Source organism: Monodelphis domestica, chromosome 2 (genome assembly GCF_027887165.1).
Source record: "Monodelphis domestica isolate mMonDom1 chromosome 2, mMonDom1.pri, whole genome shotgun sequence".
Classification (NCBI taxonomy): domain Eukaryota; kingdom Metazoa; phylum Chordata; class Mammalia; order Didelphimorphia; family Didelphidae; genus Monodelphis; species Monodelphis domestica.
The window spans coordinates 438,794,767-438,820,074 of NC_077228.1; the positions used below are offsets into that span (position 1 = coordinate 438,794,767).

At 38.6% G+C, this 25,308-nt stretch overlaps 1 protein-coding gene across 12 annotated transcripts in view; it reads left to right on the top strand.

The window, feature by feature from the left end:
• Nucleotides 1–16,760, top strand: part of ARID1B (AT-rich interaction domain 1B) — a 557,650-nt gene extending 540,890 nt beyond the window's left edge. For all 12 annotated transcript variants that reach the window (XM_056818981.1, XM_056818980.1, XM_056818986.1 and 9 more), the window contains 6 exons: nt 130–302; nt 2,635–2,785; nt 6,064–6,160; nt 8,004–8,787; nt 10,558–10,688; nt 13,629–16,760. In XM_056818981.1, coding sequence (XP_056674959.1) covers nt 130–302; nt 2,635–2,785; nt 6,064–6,160; nt 8,004–8,787; nt 10,558–10,688; nt 13,629–15,362 — 3,070 coding nt within the window. In that variant the 3' untranslated portion in view covers nt 15,363–16,760. The remainder of the gene's footprint in view (nt 1–129; nt 303–2,634; nt 2,786–6,063; nt 6,161–8,003; nt 8,788–10,557; nt 10,689–13,628) is intronic.
• The last annotated feature ends 8,548 nt before the right edge of the window (nt 16,761–25,308 follow it).

The following is a 25,308-nucleotide window of genomic DNA, read 5'->3' on the forward strand; positions in this document are numbered from 1 at the left end:
AGGCTATTTTGAAGAATGTTTTCTTTCCAGATCTAAAAATAAAGTTCATTGTGTACTGATTCACTGGAGTGCTTTGTAGGGATAAATTCCAACCGTGTCATTGAATTTTCATTTCCTCCCTCTGTCTAGGAACAGCGCAGTCAGCGTGCATGACCCCTTCTCGGATGTGAGTGATTCCTCATTCACCAAACGGAACTCTATGACACCAAATGCACCATACCAGCAGGGCATGAACATTCCAGACATGATGGGAAGGATGCCCTATGAACCTAACAAGGACCCTTTTGGTGGAATGAGAAAAGGTATATACTTAATGTCACCTGCATTGGTGTGTCCACAGCCTTCATCTTCCTGTCACACATCTTCTCTCCAGAGGAACTATGTTCATTTAAAATACACACATGCAAACATACGCTTCATTTATCTATCTAAATGTTTTCTATATACACATAAAATGTTATGTGTGTAAAGGATTTATATGATATAATTGTATAAATATATGCACATATGTATTATATACACATATAAAACACTTCTATGGTTTTTAAATCACATTTATATGTGCCACACACACACATACTATTTATGCATCAATTTCCACCATAGAGTGAACATCACAGAAAGGATGGGCATCACATTCACTGTACCTCTCTGGCTTCTATGTAAGAAAGAGGCTTCCAGAGGAAGGGCAGTCATCATGTTCTGTGGCCCTCTCCTAGCTTGAAGGAAGAAAATTTGTCCCTTTTTTTCTTTTAGGCAGAAAAAAATTGAGAATAGCTAGTTTTTCGTGCTTTTTTAAATGATACCTTCTTTCATGCATTTAAATATTCCTTCATCATGAAATGTTTCATATCAGGTCTGAAGAACAGGATGACAAAGTACTTTTTAAGTGTTAGGTGTCACTACCTAACCAATCAGAAATGATGATGAAGCATCTCCGAAATCAAAATGTAAATCAGTAAGATTGTAGGATTTGATTTTCCAAAATCAGTCACATCTTTTATCTTCTGCTCCCTTATATAAGGTGAAAATACAGCTGTATTTCTCTTTATAAATTCCAATAGCTCCCTATTAACCTTGAAGATTAATACAAACTCATTTACTTGGCGTTTAAAAAAACATTTCCTGTTCTGACTCCAAACTCTTTCCAACCTTGTCATGTACTTCAGTTTACATATTGTGGTCCAAACCAAATTGAAATTCTCACTCTTCCTCACTTTCTGTTATCATGTCTTTGCACAAGCCATCCCACAGGCCTTACCTCTGCCACTTAGAAATCTTACTTTCCTTCAAAACTAAACTCCAACACCACCTTCTACATGAGGCCCTTCCAGATTCCCTTAGCCTTTCCTTCTGCTCCTGGATTACCTTGTATTTGTATATATTTTAAATCAATATCAATGTCTCAAAGGCCTCACCAACTATAGTTTAAGCCCCTTGAGGCCAGAGTCATATTTTTATTTTTGTCTTCCTATTTAGCCCAGTGCCTGGCACTTAGTTGGTAATTACTAAATACTTGTTAATTGAAGAATAGTGGGGACTCCTTTGGGGTATAGGTTAAAATAGGTGACTTCCTTGCTCCCTTCCAACTCTAAATTCTATAATTCTATGGTTGGGAAGAGAAGTAGCTTATTTCACAAAACCCACACTTCTCATTATTTAGAGAGAAAAAACCTTACTTACAAGGTTTTAAATGGGTGCAAATTTTCAATCCCCATATCTACCTAGAGAGAACTAGATAGAATTTAAGTATCATTTTGATATCATATGCTGTCATTTTCAACTGAGCATCACAGTGACTCAGATGAATTCCTTTCATCAAATTCTTTCTGCATTTTTTTGTCCTTCTGTAAATTCACAACATTTAAATAATTGGGAAAAATTAAAATAACATTTATACACACACACAATAGAAATGTAGGTGTTTTCTTATGACCATATTCTTGACTCAAATGAACTGAAAATTCTCTTTCTCCCTCTTCTTTTCCATGTCAGTTTTATTATACTAGTGAATTTGCTGAGCTATGGTGATAAGTTATTACCAGAAACTCTATTTATTGTCTTACTTGCAAATAAATGAGGCATTGGGTTATCAAAGGAAAAAGCCTGATCCTGAAATCAGAAGCCTTGGGTTCTTAGGGTTGATGTTGTGACTCCAACTGAGTAAACGTAAACATGTATCTTGACCACTCTCAACCTCAGTTTTCACTTATCTGTAAAATGATGTTATCCTATTTTCAGGTTCAAGAGAGAGAATGTACATGGTTTCAGGGGTTCACAGATCAAGGAATTTAAGAGACCTCTACTCCAACCCCCTCATTTTAGAGATGTAATTTTGCTGGCAAAATGAACTCTTCCCTCTTTAAATACCCAAAAAGTCCCTAAATTTTATTTTTAACTTGAAATGTAATGGTACCCCAAATTCCTTCCTTTGATTTCTCATGAATATTCCTTGATTTTGGCTAGATACAAGTTAACTATTGTTAGGCTGGTTCATCTGGAATTATTAGGGTCCTAGACAGTATTTCACATAAACTAATTGATAAAGATGGTGCAAATTTATATTGAAACTTCTGTGTCAGTGCTTGGTTTTCAGTTCTTTCCTTTAATGATTATTCCTTTAAAATACTGCAGTGTCTGGAAGCAACGAACCCTTCATGACCCCAGGACAAATACCTAATAGTGGGATGCAAGATATGTATAACCAAGCCCCAACTGGAGCAATGTCTAACATGGGCATGAGCCAGCGGCAACAGTTTCCCTATGGAGCCAGTTATGACAGAAGGTAAGTTTTGTTTTAGTTTGTTTTTCCTAAGGTGAAGGCATAGAATGTTGTAATCGTGATCCTCTTTTTTCCATACACATGGAGGAGAGAAGAATAGTTCAGTTAATACACTTCTTAAGAGGGCTGAGCCACTAATAATTACTGTTTTCAGTTTCTATGGAAACTAATGAAGTGGGGAGTGCCTAGTCCTTCAGCTTCTGTTGATCAACAAGTGGGTGTGTAAGATAGCTGCCTTGTTCCATCTGACTCCTGTGTTTCTGGGCACCACAGAACCCTCATTCCAGTCTTGAAAATGCAAGTCTATTTATTTAGATGAAAATGCAAAACCACCCAAGTTATAAAAATATGCTTCACTTGACCTGAATGTGTTAGAAATCTTCTCTCCAAATGCTCAGTATTTACTAGTTGGGAAAAAAAAACATATTTCTCAAAACTATCATTTCATTTCAAAACTATCAAAATGTTTTCATTTATTGTAATAACTGAAGTTTATTACTATGGTTTGCAAAAATTCATGTTTATGTGAACTGAAGTAAGAATTCTTCAACTTTAATTTTCTGTTTCTGTCTCTCTCTCTCCATCTCCTATATCCCCCATATCTCATCTCCCTTTTCTGAGATAGTTTTGGGATGTGCCTATGTGTTGAGAAAACTACACTGAGAATGAACGCACAGGAGTCATTTAAAAAATCTTTCAAAGTGGACTTGCTGTGGCTTTCTACTTCCTGTTTAACAGAAATTCCCATTTAAAATAAAAAGTCCAGATAGGAGCCTAAGAGCATAGGCTTCTCTTCCTTAGTAGTACCTTTGAAAAAGAGAAGTGGTTCTTCTTATATGATCATAAGAAACAAAGCTATTATACCTGTCTAAGTTTGTTTTTATATTTACAGAAGGAAAGGAAACAAATTTTACCTGAAAGATAAAAATATCAGGAAAAATATTTTTGCATAAAGTAAATGTAAAAAGAGTTAATAATTGAACTATTGAGAAAACTACATTGGGAATTAAGTCCCCATGTAGATTAATTTCTAGCCTACAATAGAAAAGTTCTCTTTGTGAAGGCCATATTATTTAGATTTGGGGTTATATCTCTTTTTCTGAAAATTGCCTCTCCTAGTTAATAAATTCCATTCCTCCCTAACAGAGCTGAAGAGTTTTTCCCAACATGAACATGAGGGGGAGGGGTGGGTATGGGGGAGGCAAGGTGGGGGGCAGGCGTTGTATCAAGAGGGCAAAAAAGCACTATTAAGACCATGGCATATCTGCGAAATGCTACAGTCAGGTAAAGGATTTTTTTCCTTGGAATTAAAAGTCTTATAAGAGCCCGTCTCTCATTTTTTAATAGGTCAGATTATAGCCTGGTCCTGAAAAGGCAGCAGGGGACCACCTGCTCAAAGCAATAGAGATACAGTGCCTTCTAACAGTGACCCTAGCCATGTCTTCTCCTAATTATCATCGTTGGCAGCAGATGAGGATGATAATTTCTCTGTAGCCTCTCTATTAATTAGATAACCATTACAGTTCTAATAAGTACAAGCAACTAGTATCCAGTGTTGGATTTTGCTTTGGTTTGTTTGGGAATTATGGGTGAAACAGGTAGGTTTAGGGGAAACTGCTGCCCTCTTTTTTTTCCATCATCTTTCAAAAGTGAAAAGATACTTCTAGAATTCCATACCATAGCTTTTCTGAAGCAAGTATTTTTTTCCCTATTTCCTGTTTTTCAAGTGTTTTATCTGGCCTAGTTTTTAAAAGTCAGGCTATAGACTTCTACCATTTGGTTTGGAGTGTTTACATACTTAACTCATAGTAATAGATTTCCTTTCTAGAATTATATCCTATTGTTTTTCTTTATCCCTTACTTCTGGAAATATCCCCTTAACACCCCCCACTCCCACTACCCATCACCCAATCTTGAAACAGCCTGACTATTTCAGATCCAGACTGATTGAAAATATAAGCTCCTTGAGAACTGGGACTAATTTTTTTGGTATCTATATCCCCTGTGCCTAAGATGATGATGTTCAGGTGTTATATCCAAGTCCAATTCTTTGTGACCCCATTTGGGGTTTTCTTGACAGAGATACTGAAGTAGTTTGCCATTTTCTTCTTTGACTCATTTTACAGATGAGGAAACTGAGGCAAACCGAGTCAAGGTCACACAACTATTAAGTGTCTGAGACTGGATTTTAACTCAGGAAAATGAGATTTCCTGACTCTAGCTAGGCCCAGCACTATTTACTTCTGAACCTAACTGCTCCTCTGAGACGTTCTAGGTGTTTGATATAGGCTTATCGATTTAAATGGAATCCAGATAAATGTGGCTGTGAGATCTGAGACAAGCCACTTAATCTGGATGTGCTCTAGGCAACTCTTCAAGCCCACCAGTTCAAAGAGGATGCCAAGCTGCACTGGCAGTGAAGCTTTCCTCCTCTGGGACTTCTATATTAATAAAATCACAGGTCCTGTCCCTATCCCTTTTCTACTCCTTTCTTACTACCACATTTCTCCTGTGCCTTCATCTTGGATTTCTGAGTAAACATTAAGATTTGTAAACCAAATTGGAGGCTTCATTCATGATATTTTTGAGTAATGGAATGATTCATCTTTACATTACAAGTGGAAGGAATACTACAGTCAATTCCATGACATTTGGAATAATTTTAAAAAATATTATTAAAAAAATAGGAGCTTATTGCCTTGATGGAGGTAGTAGAAGCTTTCCATGAGTCTTTGTGTTTACTCTTGTGGTTCAACACACACACACACGTATATAAGACATGCATGCATAAATATATGTGCCTATTTCCTGGATGTGTCTACGTGTGCATATATACATGTATGCACACACACAAGCATGTGTCTCTATTTCCTGGATCCCTGTTTCTTACTCCTACCTTCATTTAAGGATGTTGCAAGCCCAATTCTTGTAGAACAACTCCTTGTTGTAGCAAATCCATTCATGTAGTAGGCGGAGCATCAGCTCAAAGGCCAAGGAATTTGACAAGCGTCATGTAAGGTAGTTGCTCGTCCAACCAGTATTCCTGTGACACCTATTAAGCAGCAGCCATGCCAAGAGTTTGGCATCATTACCTGAGACGGCTGTTCCCAACCCTTCTACTAAAAAATAAAGGGTCGCTGTTCCTAAGGGCTTTTGTATGGAAATCAAATGGCACCTTTAAAAGAATGCAAGTTTGGGCTTCAGAGCATCCAAAGCTGGACTCTCCTGGACCTGAAGCTTCTCTAGTAGTTGATGGTCTTCTTTGAATTACATCATTGTAGGCATGAGCCTTATGGACAGCAGTATCCTGGACAAGGGCCTCCCTCAGGACAGCCACCCTATGGAGGACACCAGCCTGGAATATATCCACAGCAACCGGTAAGGCAGAAAGGAGGTGTGGAAATCATTCTTTCTCCCCCTTTACAAAACTGGTTTTCCTCAGGGTTGAAGCTTGATTCATTTAATTTGTATTAATATTTCACGAGATTAGGTTACAAAATTTTACAAAATATTTAAAAATCTCTGTCCGTCTCTTTAAGGATTAGGCTTATGTTTGATATTCAGCACCATAAGACATAGCAGAGATTCTGAAATCTCAAAAATAAGTAATATAGATAAGATCATGAAGTGCTTTAAAACACCTCTGACACATAAAATATTTTTAACAAGAGTATTTTGAATGTGTGTCTAAATTTGTGTCTTTCATGTCTACTTCAGAATATAAGACAGAAACTATTCTTCCTGTATGCTGAATGAAATTTTAGTGTCAGGTTTAAAATAATAAATGCTAATGTCTTTAGAAGGTAGTTCATTTCTTTTATTTTTTTAATGATTCCTTGAGTTATCTAACTTAGGTTTGGATCCATGTAGTAGCCCTAAACAAGAATGAAAATAAGTAGTTAGTTCCCATTTATTTTAATTTTGTAGTATTTCTGCTTGGCTAGTTAAAAATAATGGTGAAGGGATGTGCACCTCATGGTATGATTTTTTCATACTTACAGGATACCAATTTCTTAGGAAAGTTTTTAGCAAATTAGAAGGTTTTTCTTAACGTAATAATGAGCAAATATATATGACAGGGTGATTCATTACTGAACTAATTAAACTTAACTAGATTTCCAGAATAAAAGGAGATCAACAATTGTGAATACTCTGGCAATCCATAACCTTGATGAAAAATCACTTTAGGAGGATATTAAGCTATCCTAGGTTTTAGGATGACCAAGGGAATGCATTAGAGGGAAGAGTGGACCAAGGGCTATATTCCTAATCCTGCCCCCTAGAAGCTAAAGCCAATTCAGGATTAAATTGCAGATTGTGTTACAGACTTGGATGGCACCAAAGATGTTCTGCCCCACTAGAGTAGTTATAGGAATGTTCATGCTGGATAACTTTAGCATACCTTGAGAAGTTACCTAAAGCCACATGTAAAAGGAAGTCTAGCCTAGAATGGACAGAATGGGCTAGAGAATTTATTTTAGTATGGGACTCCTCAAGACTTGTCCTCCCCGGGGGCAGCTGAGTGGCTCAGTGGATCGAGAGCCAGGCCTAGAGACAGGAGGTCCTAGGTTCAAATCTGGCCTCAGACACTTCCTCGCTGTGTGATCCTGGGTAAGTCATTTAAACCCCATTGCCTAGCCCTTACTACTCTTCAGTCTTGAGACCAATATTGATAAAGAGAGAGAGGGAAAGGGAGAAAATGGATGGATGGATTTATGGACGGACTTGTCCTCCCCCTTGATGCATGAATATACAGCACTTTTCAAATGCCACGGTACATTGTCTACAAATGTCAGCTATCATAACTGCAATCCATAATCCAAATTCATTCTCCAAACAACATTCTCCTACACATAATGTCCTCAGATTTTTGAGGTTAATTGGTTATCCTGGAAAAGTCTAGTTAAAAGGAACACATTTTCATTTTGTTAATTTCCATGAAAGTTTTAAACATCTAAAACCTTAAAATGCCATATAAATAACAGATATTAATATTGGTTTTATTATTTAAAATACCTAATGAAAATTTCTTCCTCAAGGATACTATTAGTACTGAAAAAAAGAAACCATAAGTGGCCATTTCTCATTATTTAGAAGAGCCGTTTGCTCTTTTAAGTAAATTTTCTACTAGATTTTATCTTTATTGCATAATTTAAAAGTAGATGGGTGAGATTGCTGCCCTAAGAGCACATTTTTATAATTTATTTAAAATTCATTTCAGAACTACAAACGTCACATGGATGGCATGTACGGGCCCCCAGCAAAACGCCACGAGGGAGACATGTACAACGTTCAGTATGGCAGCCAGCAGCAAGAAATGTATAACCAGTACGGCACTACTTACTCCGGCCCAGACAGGAGGCCCATCCAGGGACAGTATCCCTACCCTTACAACCGAGAGCGCATGCAGGGCCCGGGGCAAATGCAACAACACGGCCTCCCTCCGCAAATGATCGGCGGCCCCATGCCGTCGTCGTCGAGCGAGGGTCCTCAGCAGAACATGTGGCCGACGCGCAACGATATGCCTTATCCGTACCAGAACAGGCAAGGTCCCGGAGGCCCCGGGCAGGCTCCCCCGTATCCAGGAATGAACCGCTCCGACGAAATGATGGTCCCTGATCAGAGGATAAACCACGAGAGCCAGTGGCCTTCTCACGTCAACCAACGGCAGCCTTACATGTCCTCTTCAGCCTCCATGCAGCCCATCACGCGCCCTCCCCAGTCATCCTACCAGACGCCACCATCGATGCCAAACCACATCTCCAGGGCCCCGAGCCCAGCATCGTTCCAGCGCTCCCTAGAGAACCGCATGTCTCCGAGCAAATCTCCCTTCCTGCCCTCCATGAAGATGCAGAAGGTGATCCCCAGCGTCCCGGCATCCCAGGTCACGGGGCCGCCCCCCCAGCCACCCCCCATCCGAAGAGAGATCACTTTCCCGCCAGGCTCTGTAGAAGCATCCCAACCCGTCTTGAAACAAAGACGAAAGATTACCTCAAAAGATATCGGTACGTGTGCACGGCAAAGGTCTTCTTCCCCATTGAATCCCAGTTTCTGTTGGAATTTCAGCTAGTTTTGAGGAGAAAGCTTCCTATCCTTTTGTGGACCGGAGCATTGTTTTACAGAAGGAATTGCTGGGGGAGTTAATGGGGAGAGCCAACCTGAATTGAGGAAACACTGAAGGGAACCTGAAAATAGCATTTTAATTGCTGAATGACTTGTGCTTTGGTGATTAGAGCACCAGGCTGCAAGTCAGGAACTGAATTATTGACTCTGCATTTTTACTTAACTACTAGGTGACCTTAGGCAAGTTACTTAAAATGTATTAGGGTAACACCTACTTAACAATGATATCAAATAGCTTATTAAAACTTGGGAAAAAAACTCTAGACATTTAAAGGAAAAGCCACTCCATAACTTCATTTACATCCTAGGAACTAATCTAAGGAAAAGAAGACATTTCATTAAAATAATATAAATAATTGACATAATACATACAAAACCCATCGTACGGATGCACCAAAATGCTCTCTGACTTTAGTACTGACCCGTTCAGGTTGCTCTGAATTCTTATTAGAGTTTAGATGACTAAGAATTCACACTATCTTTTCTGATATTTATTTAAGACTTCACAAACACAGAGAATTCCATTGTGTCCACAGATGGCGAGGAGAAATATTTCTAAAATCTCTTGATAATTTGGCTTATTTAAATTGCGCAACAACAACAAACCTTTCTTAGAATGCGGTGACAGGCAAAGGAGAAAATTTTATATTAAAGATTGATTTTCCTCACTGTAAGAATCAATATTGCCTTATACCTGGTGACACTTTGCCACACCAATCCCTTTAGGTTTAATGTCTCACATCTTCTTTTCTTGCCCCTCAACAACGAATGACTTTAAAACCATTGTGAGCAGTTTCATATATTTATTGTTATTTATATACAATATAGGTATAATATTTTTTATTTATATATTTTTATTTTCATTTTTATTATATATTATTCATGTATTTCCGTTATGTATGAATATGTTTATATTATTTTTATGAATAATATATATTTCTACTTTTATACATAATACATATATAATAACAAGTATTATTACTGTTATTTATTCATCTTCAATCCTATACAACTCTTCTTCACCCCTTTTTGGGGTTTTCTTGGCAAAGATACTAGAACAGTTTGTCATTTCCTTCTCCAGTTCGTCTTATAAATGAGGAAAACAGAGTTAAGTAGTTTGCCCAAGAACAAGTCTGAGGCCACATTTTGGAACCCAGGTCTTTCTAGCTCCAAGGCCAGCACTATCTCCACTGTGCTGCCTAGCTGCCCCGTACCTCATTAAGTTATGTATAATTAGTCTGATTTGTTGCAACCTCTGTTTTTCTGTTTAGGAAGCCCTGCAAAAAATCACGAGTCCCCCAACATGCTTTTCTTCTTTAGCTTCCCATTCTATAAGACAGAGAGAAAGAGAGTGAGACCTGTTCCACACTCCACCAACAACAACCAAAAAGAGTAGAATAAAGGGACATTATTTACTTATTGCCCATATTCAGCCTACAAAAAATCACATTTGAGCTATAAATGAATCTCTAGCTTAGCACAGCCCAGTTTTGAACCTGAAAACTTCTAGTCTTGGTTGTGGCATGGAAAGTCCATGTTGCTAGCAGTCTGGCTGCAGTAGTGTGTCTCTTCATTTTGCATTTCTTGTTCCTCGGCTCATTTAGTCTCTAGACCTTCACAAATCATTGATGTTCATTTTATACTTTTTCCAGTAACTCCTGAGGCATGGCGTGTGATGATGTCCCTTAAATCGGGCCTCTTGGCTGAAAGTACCTGGGCTTTGGACACGATTAATATCCTCCTCTATGATGACAGCACTGTGGCTACTTTCAATCTCTCTCAGGTAAGAGAAATAGTCCCTTCACCCAAAAAAGGGTTAAATGAGACTCCTGGAAGGTTTCACTAATACATAGTGCTGGCACTGACGACAAGGTTAATTATTGCTAGCATGGCTGGCATTCAAACACCTTACTTGTCACAAGCCACCATTTCTGGGGGCCGTATAAAATAGCAATCCCTAAAATACTAACCTGACCTAGGATAGAGACAAATCTCATTCTCTTCAGATTATACATGTTTCTTATAATTCTCACCCTGACCTTTTGGTATTATGGTTAATATTCAATAATTAACAGTAAATTAGCAAACTATGTCTGTGTTGACATTTCCGTTTTCAGCCTAATAGTTTGTTTATTTAACTATAAGTGCTTCCTTCAGTAAAGGCTATTAACACATTTTCTTGTGTTTGTCCTGCCAGAGTGATTAACTGTACTTGTATTTAGGCTTTTTCCACCAAAGCTAATACTTGGGAGGTTTTTAAACAAAACTATTGAGCTGAGAACAAAAGTGTCCATTCAGACATAATCCACTAATTTTCTTATGTTGATAACACTAGCCAGTGGATGGACATCAATCACAAAAAGAAGTTTTTGCCAATGTCATAGATTGAAATGGGAAATAGAATTTTGACTTAAAACTGTCCTTCATGGAGAAAGGAAGAACAGAGGGGAAAGAGGAAGGAAAAAAGGAACCAAGGAGGGAAGAAAAAGTATCAGTGACCTGAACCTAAAAAGAATCTATAGTATATTCTACTACTTAATTTTTAAAGTTCATTTTAGAAACAACTCGCTCCCATCCCTTCCCTAAAATACAACCCCAAGATGAATTGATTTTGCTGCTTGCTAAGGATAACTGCCCCATATGAAATCATGACATACAATAGAATTTGAAGGAAATGGGGGGAAAAAACAAAACTAACCCTAGAAGGGGTTGGGAGAAACATAGTTTTCTTCAAATATTTGAGGGGCTCTTGTACATAAAAAGAAGTTGTTCTGCTTGTCCCCAGATTTCATACATAGAGAGGGTTGGTAGAAACTTCAGGTAGGTATATTTAGGCTCCAGATAAGAAAAACTAACTGCCTACACAAATTCAAACTCCAGAAGAGGAATGAGCTACTTTGATAGGTGGCAATTTGCCCTGATTCAAGGTTTTCAAGAAAAAGCTGACTGACCACTGCATTTGTTTGTAGTGTTGTAGAAGGTCTATTATGAGTTGGATTAGGTAACTCCTGAGATTCAGCAAACTGAGATCCTGTGATTCTTTGACAGCTGAAATGAGACACTAATCCTGAATTCGTGGATAAACCTTTTTATTTAATTCCCTAGTTAAAGTAGTAAATGAAATATCTCATTTCCTTTTCCTTATATCACCCCAGGCACTGACTAAAACTAAACTGTTTTCTCTACCAGTAAAACAGTGTAAAAATTACATGAAATGGGGGCAGCTGGGTAGCTCAGTGGATTGAGAGCCAGTCCTAGAGACGGGAGGTCCTAGGTTCAAAAACTGACCTCAGACACTTCCCAGCTGTGTGACCCTGGGCAAGTCACTTGACCCCCATTGCCTAGCCCTTACCACTCTTCTGCCTTGGAGCCAATACACAGTATTGACTCCGAGATGGAAGGTAAGGGTTTAAAAAAAAAAAGAAAATTACATGAAATCTCTTCTGTAGATAAGTATGAAAAAATAAAATTATACTCTGTCTTTACTAAAATAATTAAATGTCATGCTTATAGTGTGTGAACTGCTGATTCTCTCTTTTCATAACCCCAATTGTTCCATCAGTAACCCCATTTTTATCCCAAAATAAAGTTTGAGTTAAAAAAAAATAAAAAAAACCTTACTTTCTCAAAAATGTTCTATGCTGGCCACTTAAAAACCTAGGCAATACAGTGCCTGTTGCTTCTTCTCAACGTTAAGGCTTTCAACCTTAATTTTAAAAGATGAAGTCTAAGGGGCCAGGACATGGATCATTTCTGTAACAATTTTTGCCAATGAGAACTTTTTGTCATATTGCTAAAGGTAATATTTTTGGTTCAAAATCATATGGCAGTATTTCTCAGGTGGTAACTTTTGCTTCTACCAGCTGAAGTTGAATATGAGTGACTGAAATGGGAAGACTAGTTCATTTAGCATTAACCTGTATTAGTTTCAATTTTTCAGCATTGAGAAGCAATTTTGCCAAGATTTATGTACTTTTTAAAACCCTTAATTTTTGTCTTAGGATTGATATTCAGTAGCGATCCCAAGGCAGAAGAGCAGTAAGGACTAAGCAATTGGGGTTAAGTGACTTGCCTAGGGATCACACAGCTAAGAAGTATCTGAGACCCCCAGATTTGAATCCAGGATATCCTGTCTCCAGGCCTGGCCCTCTATCTGCCAACCCACCTACCTGCCCTAATCATCTATTCTTAAAAAGAAAAATTTAAGGCCACATAATAGGGTAACTTATGATACTTGAAGCAAAGTAATAATCATAAAATGATCATAATAGCTATTAAAATAAAAAAAACCACTCACCTAAGTAATGGAAGTGAAGAAAGCACTTTAAGCAAGTGAGTCTATGAAATCCAAGCCTTTTCCTTCCAATAATTTCCTTCCTTCCAGCCCAAAAAGGGCTGTTTGTGAATTTAAGAGAGAGACAGAGAATGCAAAACACTCCCCCTTTGAGATATAAAGGAAACAAAGTTATCATGTGGGTAGTTTGTGAAGGTAAGCAATAATTAAAGAACAAGATAAAGATTCACTTAAGAAATAACAAGGATGAGGAAGTTAGTTCTCCTAGGGAAAACACTTGATCACTCCTGGCTGGGTAATCCATAAATTGTGGCGTGTGCAGAGATATTGTCATAAATGTGAATTTATTGCCTTTGAAAGTATCCTTCCTTTCAGTTATAATTGGATGTTATGACAACATTTCCTGTTTTTTCTCCTTTCTCTCCTCAGTTATCTGGATTTCTTGAGCTTTTAGTAGAGTACTTTAGAAAATGCCTGATTGACATTTTTGGAATTCTAATGGAATATGAAGTGGGGGATCCCAGTCAAAAAGCACTTGATCACAACACAAATAAGAAAGAGGACAGCCAGTCTTTGGCAGATGACTCTGGGAAAGAAGAAGAAGACGAAGCTGAATGTATCGATTATTATGACGAGGAAGATGAGGAGGAGGAAGAGGAGGAAGAAGAGGAAAAGACAGGTGGCGCAGAAGACAAGAGCACGGCTTTCGCTTCTCCCGATGCCAGCGTCGATCCGAAAGAGAGGCCGAAGCAGGCCAGTAAATTTGACAAACTGCCAATAAAGATAGTAAAGAAGAATAATCTGTTTGTGGTCGACCGATCTGACAAACTAGGCCGTGTTCAGGAATTCAACAGCGGGCTTCTCCACTGGCAGCTGGGGGGAGGTGACACCACGGAGCATATCCAGACTCATTTTGAGAGCAAGATGGAAATTCCTCCCCGTCGGCGGGCACCTCCTGCCCTCAGCTCCCTGGGCAAAAAGAAAGACTCAGAAGGAAGAAGCGACTTCGAGGAGCCCCCGGAGAAAAGCATCATAGCGACCATCGACGACGTCTTGTCCGCTTGGCCGGGAGCGCTGCCCGAAGACGCGAACCCTAGCACCCAGCCCGAAAGCAGTAAGTTTCCCTTTGGCATCCACGAAGCCAAAAGCCACCGGAATATTAAACTGCTGGAGGACGAGCCAAGGAGCCGAGACGAGACTCCACTATGCACCATCGCCCACTGGCAGGACTCTTTGGCCAAGCGCTGCATCTGTGTGTCAAATATCGTCCGTAGCTTGTCTTTTGTGCCTGGCAATGACGCCGAAATGTCCAAACATCCAGGCCTGGTGCTGATCCTGGGGAAGCTGATTCTTCTTCACCACGAACATCCCGAGAGAAAACGGGCCCCTCAGACGTACGAGAAAGAAGACGAAGAGGACAAGGGGGTGACCTGCAGCAAGGATGAGTGGTGGTGGGACTGTCTCGAGGTCTTAAGGGATAATACATTGGTCACATTAGCCAACATTTCTGGGCAGCTAGACTTGTCTGCTTACACAGAAAGCATCTGCTTGCCAATTTTGGATGGCTTGCTACACTGGATGGTGTGCCCATCCGCCGAGGCGCAGGATCCCTTTCCCACAGTGGGACCCAACTCAGTGCTGTCGCCTCAAAGACTCGTCCTGGAGACCCTGTGTAAGCTCAGCATCCAGGACAACAACGTGGACCTTATCTTGGCCACCCCTCCTTTTAGCCGTCAGGAGAAACTCTACGCTACTTTAGTTAGGTACGTGGGAGACCGCAAAAACCCGGTCTGCCGAGAAATGTCCATGGCGCTCTTATCGAACCTTGCCCAAGGCGACGCGTTAGCCGCCAGGGCGATAGCTGTGCAGAAAGGAAGCATCGGAAACTTGATAAGCTTCCTAGAGGATGGGGTCACGATGGCCCAGTACCAGCAGAGCCAGCATAACCTTATGCACATGCAACCTCCACCTCTGGAACCACCTAGCGTAGACATGATGTGCAGGGCGGCCAAGGCCTTGCTGGCCATGGCCAGAGTAGATGAGAACCGCTCAGAGTTCCTTTTGCACGAGGGCCGTTTGCTGGATATCTCAATATCAGCTGTCCTGAACTCTCTGGTTGCCTCTGTCATCTGTGATGTACTCTTTCAGATTGGGCAGTTATGACATACGTGAGAAGCCAAGCATGTGTGGGTGAAGATTAGAGGGTCCCCTATAACTGGCTATTTTCTGTTCTTGTTCATCCAGCGTAGAAAGAAGGAAAAGAAAATCTTTGCTCCTCTGCCCCATTCACTATTTACCAATTGGGAATTAAAGAAATTAATTTGAACAGTTACAAAATTAATATTTGCTGTCTGTGTATAAGTACATCCTTTTATTTTTTTTTTAACCAAAGTTGCTGTCTAGTCCGTTCAAAAGGTCACTTTTTGTTTTCATAGATTTCAGTGTTCTTTTCCATGTTTGTACTGCATATTTTTTTGGGGAAGCAAATTAGTGACTTAAACAAAAAAGTTGTGGCAAAACATTATATGACAGGAAAACGTCGCCAATTTGAAACAAAAAGGTGAAAAGCAACATACCAAGTTCCTGTGTGTCTTATTTTTTTTTTCAGAAAAGAAAAAAATACCTGTATCCCATCACCCAAACCTCTGTGCAATAGACACTTCTAGTGATGTAGGTATAGGGATCAAGGAGGTGTGTCAGTCAGTAGTCAAACTATGAAATGATATCGGTTTCTCCACAGGAGAATGGTTACATTAGGCTAGGGGCAAAAACAATTGTTTGTTTGTTTTTTTAAAGTTAAGATTGAAAACACATACCTGATGACGATCAACGTAAATTGCTTCCTCACCACTACTGTCATGTCTGCTATCTATCTATTGTTTGACCTTCCACAATGACAGTTCTTCACAATTCCTTTAATCATTTTTTAAATATTTTTTTTACTGCCTAAGGGCCGTGATGTATATAGAAGTTGTACATTGAACATACCCTCATTTTTTTTCTTTTTGTTTTCATTTTCTTTTTTTTTTAGTACAAAGTTTTTAGTTTCTTTTTCATGATGTGGTAACTACAAAGTGATGGTAGATTTAAATAATTTTTTATTTTTATTTTATATGTTTTTTTTTTCATTAGGGCCATATCTCCAAAAAAACAAAAAACACAAAAACACAAAAACACAAAAAACAAAAAAAAACCGAGGGTAATGTACAAGTTTCTGTATGTATAAAGTCATGCTCTATTTCGGGAGAGCAGCCGATCACAATTTGCTTCATGAATCAAGGTGTGGAAATGGTTGCGTATGGATTGATTTAGAAAATGGTTACCAGTACAGGAAAAAAAAAGAAATATACAGGAAAAAAAGGAAGAAACACAACTTCAAAGATTTTTCAGTGATGAAAATCCGCATTTGTATTTCAAGATAATGTAGTTAAAAAAGAAAAAAGAAAAAAAAACTTGATGTAAATTCCTCCTTTTCCTCTGGCTTAATGAATATCATTTATTCAGTATAAAATCTTTATATGTTCCACATGTTAAGAATAAATGTACATTAAATCTTGTTAAGCACTGTGATGGGTGTTCTTGAATACTGTTCTGGTTTCTTTAAGGATGTACAAGGCAACAAAGCCAATTGTAAAAGATTCTGAAAATTACAAAAGCATGCCCACCGACTCCCTCAGTGAAGAAAAAGAAACAGAGATTGGAAAGTACCTTTAAAGGTCACCTACTTCTTAGCAGGATGAGTTAGTTAGCTGTTCCCAAATTGTTGTACTGGCCAGTCATCTCTGAATCAATAAACTCTTAATAATATGGAGCTGGGATCATTTTTAGTTTAAAACAGAACTAGCCACTAACTTTAGAAATATTCAGTATATCCTTCAATGGGATGAGGAAAGCCTCAGGAAGCTTGCTGGTTGGCCCCGAAATACTCTCTCTCCTTGTTCTCTGAAACCTGCTTTACCTCCTTGAAAGTTAGACCTGCTTTGTGTTTTCTCTCACGTGGCTGAAAATTCTTGGCATGTGTTCATTCCAGCTTAGCTCTCCCACCCTTACACTAAGTGTGTACCTTGTTAAATGAATGTGTTCATATTCAACACAGTGAGAGATTAGCATTTACATTTCAGGGCATGACAAGGTTTCTAATGCATCCACACTCTCACCTTCCCCCTGGCTCACCATTAGCTTTGAGTACTGTTAAAAAAGAGGAAAAAAAAAAGCAACCTAATTTTAACTTCTTTCTTCCCGGGTCATTGACTGTTACTGTGTAACAATCAATTTCTTTGCAGTTGCTGCATGGCGATACCGTTAGTGGGCAACCTTCTTTTTCTAACTCTCCCCTTTCCATACTTACCCTTGCAATCACAATGTACTCCAGAATTACTGATCCCACAGGCATACTGATTATCTTTTTTCCCATAACTCACTGTAATATATGGAAGAGTTAGGCAAGTACATAGTTATAATCAGAGTGTGAAATGTGATTCCCTCGTGTCACAAAAAAATCATTTTTCCTACCAGAAGCTTCATCAGCTAGCTACTCCCACATTACTTTCTTTACGTATTACATAATAATGCAGTCAAATATATATATATATTGAATTAAAAATTATTTATAATAATACTTCAGATATGTTTACGAAGAATAGGATTGGAGGCTCAGCTCTAAAATCCAGAAGGTTGTGAGAGGAATTCACTTACAAGAGCGGAAGGTGTTCTCCAAACCCTTAGGTAATCTGACGTGCCAGTTATCAACCAAGAGTTTAAAAAAAAAAGGAATGTCTTTATTTGATTTATGATCAAATGATATCCTAGATCAGACCTTTATTAACGTGCCTATATGTATAGATACATACAAAGCAGTTTCTCAAATAAACAAGTTAGGAATCTCATCGTCTTTACCGTACCCTAAGAAGTTTACGCCCCCAGAATCAAGGCTTCCAGAAGTTCTTTACAGATTATTTGAAAACTAACTGATAGCTTTGTCCTAGCAATTGGCTTTTGTTTTGCTTTTTTGTCTTCAGAGAGTCACAAGATAACCCATACTCGAGTTACTTTACCAAAATAAATAAATAAAGATAAAAATAAAGATGCATAAGAAGGTTTAGTGTTTTGGAAGTCTGCTATAAGTCGAATCTGCTGGTATTTGAGTGGATAATTTCTTTAATGTCACATGAGAAAAACTGTAGGGTGGCATCTGCCGAGAAAACAGCTTTTTTGGGGGGAGGGAAGGGGTTTGAGGAGAATGATGTCAGGCCAGTTTATACTGGTAGAATTGTTCTTTCCTGTTGCTGGCTAACAGTTACAATGGTTTTGTTAATGGTGAATAATATAAATCCAGGAGTCTAAGCTATTAACTACCTCTTTTGTAAAAAGCAGATGGCCTTTACACTGAAACCCATGTATTTAAATTTTTTTGTTATGCATTGCACTTTTTTTCATTGTCTACTTAGCTCTAGCATCTCTTGCAGGGAAGCAAAAAGCATAATGTACTTATACCAGAAATAATTAATTCAGTAGCATTTACTGAACAAATAATATGTGCAAGGCACTCTGCTAGGTGCTAAAGAGGCCATCAAGATGAATAAGACACAGTCTCCTCCCCAGCCCCCATCTTCCCAACCCAAGACTTTCAGACTAGTGGTCCAAGCAACCAGTTTTCTTAAGATTCCTGTGTTACATCTTCATCCTGGGAAGACTAAGTCCCCGCCTGCCTCACATTTCTACTTTCTTTCCTCCTACTCAAGTACTCATGTGTAGAAAACCAAAAAAGTCCCATGTGCTGTGTTCATACCAGATCATAACTCTCTTCTTTCAACCCTTCCCTAACCACCCCCGCCTAAAAAATAATAAAACCTGGGCTAGATTTTTACTTTGCAAACATGAACCCACTAAGAGCATAACTTCTGTATTTTGGTAATGCAATTAGTTTGCAGAAACTTCTTAATGAGGAATAATGATGGCAGTTCACTAATATCAAAAATCTCCATTTTGTCCATTTTCAAACTTACATAATTCCTTAAATAATAACGATGGGGTATTGGTCAGTCCCTGACTAGAAACCTGTACCCCTGGGCTCTAGTCCTAGCTGTGTAACCTGGGCTAAGTTCCCTTGCCTCCCTGAACTTGTTTTCTTAACTGTAAAATGGGGATCACTGCCCTACCTACCTCACAGGGATGTTGTGAGGATCAAATGAGAAAAATGTATATGAAAGCATTTGAAAAACTGTAACGTGCTACATAAATGTAAGGTATCATTCTTAACTCTTCAAGGATTCTGTATTTTCATCGGTGTGGGCATTCCCTCCACTCACAGATTGCAACCGCTCTGCCCCTTAGTAAAGGGGCTTGAGTTGCTGCCACCAAAAAAAATAAATAAAAACGAGGTCCTTATCAGATGGCCTGTCTTCTGGGGATGAACCTCTCTGAACTTAGCTGCTCTGGTCTTTGGACAACAGGTGCAAGGTCCTGTCACCAGGCCCATACTCTAATCCTTTCCAGCTTAGTAGGACCTGCTCAAGTTTGTACTCTACTGGGATCGCCTTCAAGGAGGCGGTGAAATAGAACTTTATTGTAAGGTTTTGTCATTATTAAAAAAAGGTGGTTGAGCTATAAGAGGTCCCATCCAGCTCTAAATTCAATGTTCTAAATAATAAAATTGACTCTTCTGAATATCATTTCCTTTTCCTTACCCCCTGATCATATCCTGGTGGGATAGGGATGGGTGGGATGGAGCTAGAGGTCTATGAAGTAGACAAAGAGCTGGGAGAAAATGGAGAAAAAGAGTGCTTCTGGATAATTTCCCAAACTAGATTCAGAAGACCTTGAATCAACCAAAGAGTTTCCTGTAATTCTGAGAGGAGGCAGTCCTGTCCATTCTTCATTAAAAAAAAAAATTCAGGGAGAGATTTTGGCATGTATAACATGATCATCTCCATCTTTATAAAATCTCTGGCTTTTGTACTTCTGGCCCGCAAACCTGATTTGTTTTTTTAACCTGTGACAGAGTCACAGGGGCATTGTGTGATACTCAGAATCAACCTTAAAATGCATGCCTTACAGTACTTTGATGGAAGAAGGTAGCAGGAAGGTACCACTGAAGCCAGACCAGCAACAACAGGTATGGGAACTGCCCCCGGCTGTGGGGTGTGTTCTACCTTTTAAGGGAAAAGGTTTTACTAGATTTCTATTGTCTTTATGTAACTGTTATTCTTTTACCAAGAGAACATATTTTTATTTAAATTGAATCTACTTCCTTGAATGTTTGGATGCCTTAGCATTTATAGGAGGGAGAGGAAGGGGGAACTCCATTTTAAAGAAGTTCTTTTTAAAAATTCCCCAAAGTCTCTGATGTCCATATATCAGATGGCATTGTCCTTCCCTTTTTGTGATGGTCTGCCAACTTCATGAACTGCTTGGCTGTTGTTTTTTATTAAGGACCATCTAGGTCTGGCCTTTTGACTCCTTGATATATATACTTCCAAGAATATTTCTCCATGTGAGTTATTACTTAATTTCCTTTGTTAAATACCAAGTTTGGGGTTCCCCGTAACAGATTTCAGCACTACCAGTCGGGTAGCCCCTTATTTAATGCTAGAGAGGCGAGTAAAGTTTATAAGGGTCACAAGCAATAACCTAGACTGTCCTGTGGCCTTTTTAAAAGTGTCTACATCACACCCTTGATGAACGAAAGCCTCATTTCCTATGCCCGAGAAAAGGACGAAGTTAAAATACCAAAAAGCTTTGCTGCCAGATGTGGAGTATGAGAAGTACAGGAGATTATGACATTGAATCGAATATTCTTTTCATCTGAAGTATAGGCCAGAGGAAGCTTAATCCCTGGAGAAAACAAGCTAAGTCTTTTACACTTTCCTAGCAAGGGTTTTAACATTTTGGAAGTGGGCCATTTTTCAATAGGATATGGAAGTAGAATTTAAGTTATTTTTCCCTCAAGTATAGTAAGCTTAAGGTCATGTAAATAGGGGAGCTTGACAAAACAGTCTCTCCTTAGATCCTCTGACTAAGCTCTGTATTTAGCTGGCTCAGACACTGGAGACAATCACTAAAAACTAGAACCCTGGACCTGGCTTCATCCCCTTGAAGTTGACCCTAACCAAAAAGGTCACTCCAGCAGTTTCTTAAGGTAGGGCTTGCCAAAAGCCTGTTGAAAGACTCATGACCCTATTTACTGGTCTATGGTAACTGGCATTTATATCCTTTTTAAAATTTTAATTCAAGCCCAATTATTAGTTACTCTTCACAAATTAAGACAGAGGGACAGATCAGCAGTGACTATTTGGACCATTCAGACTGGACCTTATTTCCAGGACTCTGCTTAAATTAAAAATGCCTTTTCAGGGGTTTGTTTTGTTAGGAATATATCATATAGAGTTCTTTTTATAAATGCGGTATTATAGTAACACATAACCTAACTCCCCATTTGTATCTGGGCAAGTCACCAAAACCTCCCTTGCCCACACTTTCCTTATCTGTGAAGTGAGTTTAGATGAATGATGATAATGTTAACTATTTAGTGATTTAAAAATTGCAAGTGTCTTTGGCACCACCTGATCATCCGTGTAAGTATTGTGATTCCACTTCTACAGCTGAGGAAACAGGTTGATGTTAAGTGACTTGCCCTTGATTATATAGAAGAAATCAAGCCTAGATCTCACCTTTCAGTCCAGTACTCTCCCCAAGATGCTGCTCTGCTTTACTACATGCCACTGAGATCCCTCCTAGACCCAACATTCTGTTCCAATTACGTATGCCGAGCATGAGGTTGAAATGCTTTAAATGGGACTAATCTAGAAAGTTCAGTTCAGATGCTTCTTTTAAGGATGGCTTCACTTTGTAGAAATTGAAGGGGGGATGAGCTAGATCACCTTTAAGCTCCCTTTCTGCTCTGAAATTCTACAAGTCGCTCCAATGACTCCTCATGGCAACCCAACATACTGAGCAGATGGGATAAATGGATAAAATCCAGTATGGTCTTGTAGCCCTCAAAAGCCTACACATTCCTTTAATGTAGGCATTTTTAGCCTGTTGTGTCGTGGCCCCTTTGGCAGTCTTATGAACCTCATGAACCCCTTTTCAAAATATTGATTTTAAATAAATAAGATGAAGTTACCAAGGAATATAGTTATATTATTATAGTTAGCAAAATAACGTGATTTGAAAAATATTTACACACACTCCAGACTAATAACGCCCACTTAAATTTCCCTTCTCTCTGTGCATATCAAATATAAGTAAAAGTTGCTAACGCTATGGACAAAGAAGCAAAGACTCATTTAGCATCTACCAAGTACGTTGTGCCAGTTGTGGGCAATGCAAAGAAGTGGTTAGTCATAATGCTTGTCCTCAGAGCTTAGCGTACGTGACAGAGTTGACTGGCACTCTATTACAATTTCTCCATGTTGCTTTTTACGTTGATTCGACAGATATTAGGTCTGGAGTGTGTATAATGCATTCTATGGCAAGGGCAGTGCTTCATTTTTGAAACCCACTTTTCTATAAAGTTATGCCTTTAACATTCACCAAGAATTCTAATATTCAATGAATTACTTTGAAATATGTCATTTTCAAGGGACTTCTCTTCCCTAATAACAACTAGTATGACTTGGAACTGGATTCTCTCAATACAACTACTCCCTGGGAATAAATTAGCACATTTGATAACAAAATGAATTGTTACGGCCATTATGTTATGCTATGCCAAACGACTACTTTGTTGCACCCAAAGACACTCCATTCTCTATGCTTTTAATGTTATTTCTGAATATTTTTTCTCTTCTTCCTCACTCCTCAACCATTCACTGTCACGATGCAGAGTCCCCTAAAGAACAGGAAAAGAAAAAGAATAAAGAACAAGGAATATCCTTTGAAAATCACCACAATGTGAAAAATGCTAGATCTAGTGTTTATTTAGATTTGAGTAAAGAAAAAAATGGCATGGTATATCATTTACTGTTAGCTTGGTAAAATTTCCCCATAGGCTTGTTTTGTTGGTTCATTGTGTATTTCACCAAATGGTGTGAACATACTGACAGTACTTGTTTTGGCTTTAAGATTTTATGTGAAATGTCTCTTGATGGAAAAAAGCCATAGTAATTTGTCTAGATGAATTTTAAGTCCAAATGAAAACCTTAGAGGAAAAATTTTGTTCCTGAAAAATGTTTACATGTGATCCCCTCTCCTACTTTTATAGCATTTGATATATGGTAGAGAGAAGTAATTTCAATGGTTTCATTAATTAGCAAAATTTAAATCTTGTTTTATGGTTGAAAATAAAACTATTAAGCTGACAGGACTAAGCAATCATATATTGATAACAACTGGCTTCTCTTCCTCTCTGATTTTTTTTATTTCCTTGAAACAAAAACTCCTATAGAATGACCCCCTTCTATCCTGCACCACCATTCCTACTCCAAGATCATCACCTACTCCAGCTTCTATATCATCTTAAAAAGTTGGCTGGACCAAAGTTAAAGTGACTTGCCTAGGCAAAGTGATGGATGGAGTGAGGGGCAGCATCTCGGTCACATTCCTACTCACAAATTGCCATCATCAATAATGTTAAATAAGATTTGTAAAGGTCCCCCTGAGTTTTGTTTTGTTTTGTTTTTCAGTATGATGCCAAAGCAGAAAATCACCACGATTGTTTAGGACTCTGTCTTTTCAAAGCTTTTTTGTTGCATTTTCTTTGGGGTAATAGAGAAGGAAAATCATGTTTTCCCTATTTTCTTAAGATTGCTGATGAAATCCAATTTTAGGGTTTATTTTGTCTTGGGATGCAGCAAGACTACATGGGCTCCCATCTGGAAGCCACAGTTTGTAAGAACTCTGCTTGGGATCTCAGGAGCAGAGGTATCAGTAGTAATATCACCCATTTGTGTAATGGTTTACCCTTTACACAGCATGATCTTCAGAACTCTGAGATGTTCAAATGTATTTTCTTGATTCCACGGAAGAGGAAATGGGCTTGGTTAGGTTTAAGTGAGCTATCAAGCTATTAAATGTCAACTGCAATTCAAACCCAGGGCTTCTGATTCCAACACAAGTATACTTTCTGCTCTAAACTATGCCATTTTCACGGCTATTTTGCACCCTCGTTTCCAACACATACTATGTCCCAAATGCTCCCTTAATCCCCACAAAGTCCATAGCTAAGGATTAATGCCAGCTCTAGAAGGAAGAGTTGGTCCTTTACCATAGCATTGGCCTTCTATTCTTAGAAGTATCATAAAAATAGAGCAGGCAATGGGCCAGTGGCTCTAGGATGACCATTCTGCCATTGAAGCTTCCTATATATGGATTCATCAATACTCATTTATAACATGCTGATTAAGAATCTTGCCTCCCTCTTTGCTTTAACACACATCAAAACTTCATCTCCTTCAAGACCTGGATTAAAGCTCCCCTCCCACATGAGATCTTTCCTGATTATTACCTCCTTTGCCTACTTCCTCAGATATTCAAAAATATGTTGTAAGCTTTGCAGCACTATAAAAATATGAGTTGTTAGAGTTGCTACTCCATTATGTAAAGCTTGGTGTTAAGTTCCCTCTTTTAATTGTTCTCATGTTGTTTCATGCATGCATAATCATCTTCCCAACTAGACTGCAAATTCTTTGAAGAACACAGCTCACTCTCTGGTTTCCTTGGGATTACCCCCTGGCATTTGACATGCAGCCCTTGATAAAGACTTTTTTTGGCTGACTAGCTTGACACCTTGAGAGTAGACTATGCTACTACGTAAGGTAGGTCACTGGTCTTCAGAATGTCTTGTAGAAATCAAGACCCAACTAGAGAGGACTATCTTGATGTTGGAAACTGATGAAGATTCTTGTATCCCTGTAAATATTCCGAGGGAAAATGATTCAGGAAAAGAAAGAGATGGGTAGATATAAATAAATGAGCATCTATGTTCTTATAATACAATACAAAATTATTATCTAGTGACCTACTCCAAGTATACTGATTTTTGTATATGGTAAGGAATCCTCTCCTATAAGAAACTACCCCTTCTCCCTTCACATTTCTACTGCCTATTTTGATTAAAAAAAAATACAACCGTTACCATATGTCTTAGAATACTGACTTATCATTTCTA